Source organism: Babylonia areolata, chromosome 7 (assembly GCF_041734735.1).
Source record: "Babylonia areolata isolate BAREFJ2019XMU chromosome 7, ASM4173473v1, whole genome shotgun sequence".
NCBI lineage: Eukaryota > Metazoa > Mollusca > Gastropoda > Neogastropoda > Buccinidae > Babylonia > Babylonia areolata.
Window position 1 is genome coordinate 28,383,878 of NC_134882.1, and position 5,321 is coordinate 28,389,198.

Below are 5,321 nucleotides of genomic sequence, written 5' to 3' on the forward strand. Positions count from 1 at the left end.
TTGGGACAGTCTACCGAATAGAGACTATCTAGAGCTTCCCGTTTGGGACAGCCTACCGAATAGAGACTGAATAGAGCTTCCCGTTTGGGACAGCCTACCGAATACAGACTGGCTAGAGCTTCCCGTTTGGGACAGCCTACAAAATAGAGACTGGCTAGAGCTTACCGTTTGGGACAGCCTACCGAATAGAGACTGACTAGAGCTTCCCGTTTGGGACAGCCTACCGAATAGAGACTGGCTAGAGCTTCCCGTTTGGGACAGCCTACAAAATAGAGACTGGCTAGAGCTTACCGTTTGGGACAGCCTACAAAATAGAGACTGACTAGAGCTTATCGTTTGGGACAGCCTACAAAATAGAGACTGAATAAAGCTTCCCGTTTGGGACAGTCTACCGAATAGAAACTGGCTAGAGCTTACCGTTTGGGACAGTCTACCGAACAGAGACTGAATAAAGCTTCCCATTTGGGACGGCCTACCGAATAGAGACTAGCTAGAGCTTCCCGTTTGGGACAGTCTACCGAATAGAGACTGACTAGAGCTTCCCGTTTGGGACAGTCTACCGAATAGAAACTGGCTAGAGCTTACCGTTTGGGACAGCCTACCGAACAGAGACTGAATAAAGCTTGCCGTTTGGAACAGTCTATCGAACAGAGACTGAATAAAGCTTCCCATTTGGGACGGCCTATCGAATAGAGACAGACTAAAGCTTGCCGTTTGGGACAGCCTACAAAATAGAGACTGACTAAAGCTTCCCGTTTGGGACAGCCTACAAAATAGAGACTGACTAAAGCTTCCCATTTGGGACGGCCTATCGAATAGAGACAGACTAAAGCTTGCCGTTTGGGACAGCCTACCGAATAGAGACTGACTAAAGCTTCCCGTTTGGGACGGCCTATCGAATAGAGACTGACTAAAGCTTTCCGTTTGGGACAGCCTACCGAATAGAGACTGGCAGTCGTGTCACCATTTAGCCAGGGACTGACATGAGAGTGTTGAGGAGGGGGGTGTGGTTGGGGGGCGGGGGGAGGGGGGGTAACGACAGGTAGGCGGGAACGGGGACACATAAATAAAATGGTGCGCGCGCATCCTCGGCAAAGTTCCCAGAGAATACCTTGGCGAGCGAGAAGAGAGAGAGAGGGTCGTTTTGTGGTCATCAGTTTTCTTGGGGGTGGGATTGTTCCACGGGTTTTTTGTCGCGGGGGCGAATCGTAGTGGTATAGTAAGGCTTGTGTGAGAACAAGGCTGGTTTTTTTTCCCCTCCATCCGATATTTGGGGACTGTTTTGTTTGCTTTTCGTTTGTTTCTGATACAGTACAGTAGCTGAATATTCTGGCTGCTGAAATGGCAGGTGAACAGGTGAGTGGTTTATATATGAATATATATATATATATATATATATATATATATCGATTTATTCATTTGTTTATTTATCTATCTAACACAGTTGTTTAATGATATTTATATATAAAAAAAAACCAACACACACAAAAAAACAACAACGTTGCTGTTGTTGCTGTTGTCGTTAAACTTGTAGAAGAGGCAGAAAATGTACCAGATACTAATGTATCCAAAACACAAAATCTCGACAAAAACAAAAACAAAAAAAAATCCAAAGTTTCAGGAGCGATTCTTTGATTTAAAAAAAAAAAAATATGAATAATTAATCGATGACCAAAATATTGCGCGAGCGAAATCCATGACGAGAGTGGTTATAATTTGAAGGCGAATTTTGTTCAGAGTTGCCGCGAGACTTAGGCTATTAACTCCCTCCATACGAACGGCGAAAGAGACGACGTTAACAGCGTTTCATCCCAATTACCATCATCAAAATATTGCAAGCGAACGCTCTTATACAGAAGAGGTGAATGTTGACAAAGAATGCCACAATTCTGACGACGGAAGCTAAAGGTTGGGTCATTGAGACACCCACTGGACATCCGAGGGGTCTGTGTAGAGGAGAAGAGAGGACTGGCTGTACTGAGTGAGTTAAAGCCACCACTGCCACACCTCTCCCGCCACTCCCCATCACTTCAGCTACTTCTTCTATTACTGCTGCTGCTGCTGCTGCTGCTGCTATTGCTGCTGTTGCTACTACTAACACTACTACAGCTGCTGTCCCAGCTGCTACTACCGACACTCCTTCTACTGCTGCTCGTCCTTCAACTACTACTGCTGCTACTGCTGCTACAACTAGCGCTGCTGCTATTGCTACTGTTCTTATTACGTAATGGAACGGACTCGGTTCTGAGAAAGTAGTGAACGACTATTTAACCCCTAGTTGGGGAGGTGATCTTCATGTTCCGCAGCTCCTTTGACCACTTTAACACAATGAGATATATTCATAGCTTGAATGGTTTGCGTTGCATATAAATACGCTTGTGTAAATGCCTTAACACAGCACACACACACACACACACACACACACACACACATGGACATGAGCACACTAGATCATTTTAATACCCTGACATTCCATCACACACACTGCACATCAGGCCCGGCAAGAACATGTCCTTTGACTAGATGACAGACAGGCATTACATGATCTAGAAAAATTATTATTTTCCTGATTGTTTCTTAAACAAAAAGAGAGTGTGTACGTAATTGTCAACCGAATTTCTATGTGCAGCAAGCATGTTACTGCACATAAAAGAACCCACGACAACAGGAGAGTTACCCCTGGCAAAAAAAAAAACAACCCTGCAAAAGAAAAGTTATCTTTGATAGTAAAAAAAATACTTGCACAGAGAGGAAAAAAGACCACACACACACACACACACACACACACACACACACACACACACAAAGGTGGCGCTGCAAGAAAGGCTTGACGTAAGAAAAGTGTGTACGTGTGTGTGTGTGTGTGTGTGTGTGTGTGTGTGTGTGTGTGTGTGTGTGTGTGAGAGAGAGAGCACTTGTGAGGGATGTACAGGCACGAGTATCTGTTAAATTGCAACCGTTGTGTGAAGAAAATGACACTTGAAACTTAATTAGAAGGGGGGCATTTAAAAGTCTGTATTAATTAAAGCGAATACAGAATTAAAATTCTTTTTAATCCGGTGTGTGTGGGGAGGGGAGGGCGTGGGGGACGGAGGGGGTGGGGGGTAGGGGTTCTGGGGGCAGGAGGAAGAGGAGGCGTTGCAAATGAAAGGGGAGGAGGAGGCGGGGGAGGGGGAGAGTGTTAGTTGCAGGCTTTGTGACATATTTAACGTGTGTGAGGGTTAGCGTTTATTTATTTCTGTTCACTAACCTTGGCCAAAAATTTTACTGTTCACAATGTGCGCTTAATGTATGCTTTCTCACTAATGGGAAGTGACAATGCAAAAGTCTGATTGGTAGGTCTGTCTGTCCTTTATTACTTTGGAAAAACGTGTGTGTGTGTGTGTGTGTGTGCGTAATTTATTTCATCAGCCAAGACAGTTTGGTTAAACTTAAGTAATGTTGCAAAGATGAGCAACATAGTCTGATCTATCCTGAGGTTTAATACCAGAAAAATACTATCATCATTTATGTTGTGTTTCATATAGTTTGTATTCTGTTTCTGACAGTTATGTTATTTTAATTGTTTATGTTTAATTTTGGTGTAAAATACTAATTGCTGTTATATAATGTCCTCCATGCCCCAAAAGGGGTGAAAGGATGAAGTATTCTTGATTCTTGATTCTTGTCTGTCTGTCTGTGAAAGAGAGGGGGGGGGGAGTGGAGAGAGAGAACCTGACGAACTCTTCACAGAGCGAAACACTTGCTTAAGAAAAAGGAGAAGGAAAAGGACAAGAAGAACAAGGAGTGTAAGACCATTGATCCCAAACTGTGCTTGTTTCCAAAGCTGGTATATATATATATATATATATATATATATATATATATATATATAATTGCATGTGTACGGATGTCTGGTGCGTATGTGTGTATGTTCATGTCGGTGCACTGATCTGTGTGTGTGTGTGTGTGTGTGTGTGTGTGTGTGTGTGTGTGAGAGAGAGAGAGAGGGAGAGAGAGAGAGAGAGAGAGAGAGAGAGAGAGAGAGAAAGAGCGAGCCTGACGAACTCTTCACAGAGCGAAACACTTGCTTACTTAAGAAAAAAAAAAAGAAGAAGGAAAAGAACAAGAAGAATAAGTACAAGAGTACAAGACCATTGATCCAAAACTGTGCTTGTTTCCAAAGCTGGTATATATTTGTGTGTGTGTGTGTGCGTGCGTGTGTGTGTGTGTGTGTGTGTGTGTGTGTGTGTGTGTGTAATTGCATATGTGCGGATGTCTGGTGTGTATGTTCATGTCAGTGCACTGATCTGTGTGTGTGTGTGTGTGTGTGTGTGTGTGTGTGTGTGTGTGTGAGAGAGAGAGAGAGAGAGAGAGAGAGAGAGAGAGAGAGAGAACTGAACTGAACTGAACTGAAACTGTTTAATGTCATTAGCACACATGCCATAATAACATGGGGTTCACAATTTCATGTCCAAGAAAAACAGACATTAAACATAAACAAAGAAAAGTCTCAGAGACTACTCCACACATGCAGACAACAGTCTCTCAGCGTTCATGTGAATCTCCATCTATGTATATACAAAATAGGCCGACACCTTATCAAAGGTAGTCTAATGATTACTGTTCAATAAGTAAGTAAGTAAACCACCAAGCACATAAAGAAGAAATAGATCATCTCTGTGAACGATAAGCAGAATGTTTTCAAACTGAAATCAAAAGTTTTCTTGCTTTACTTGCTTCAGCAATGTATTTTGCCAAGGATCTAATTACTTCGTCATTATCAGCTATTAACACATCAACTACGTTTTGCCTTCTGATAACAGGCGCCTTAAACAGGTTACATTTCTGTCTAATGGGTTCGTACGCTTCACATGCAAACATAAAGTGATATTCGTCTTCGGTAGAATTTGTTTTGCATGCTGGGCACGTATTGCTTTCTGCTGTGTCTGATATGAACCATTTTCTGTTTGCATTCAATCCAAGTGTCCTTGTACGAAATCTGGCCAGCATATCTCTGTGCCATTTATGTGTTATGATATACAGATATTTTTCAGGCTGTAAATTACTATTAAAAGAAAGAAACCAAGTATACTTTTCATTCTCTTCCATATGACCATGCCAATTTTGTTGGAATATACATATCAGGCGATCCTTGAATTCTGAAATAAATGCGTTATAATCCCCTACTTCCTGACTTAACCAAACAATACCAAACCCGTTTACAGTAAGTAGTTTCTTTATATTAGATACCCAGTTACACTTCCCATTTTCGTGTTGCTGCAATAACATTTCATAAGCTTGTCTTGAGAGAGAGGGACTGAGAGACTGAGATATTTTAT

The 5,321-nt window shown here is 42.2% G+C and overlaps 1 protein-coding gene across 1 annotated transcript in view; it reads left to right on the forward strand.

Moving 5' to 3' along the window:
- Window positions 1-1,107: 1,107 nt before the first annotated feature.
- Window positions 1,108-5,321, forward strand: part of LOC143283942 (sodium- and chloride-dependent glycine transporter 1-like) — a 68,370-nt gene continuing 64,156 nt past the window's right edge. Inside the window, exon 1 of the mRNA XM_076590398.1 lies at window positions 1,108-1,356. Within this exon, the coding sequence (XP_076446513.1) occupies window positions 1,342-1,356 (15 nt within the window). The 5' untranslated portion in view covers window positions 1,108-1,341. The remainder of the gene's footprint in view (window positions 1,357-5,321) is intronic.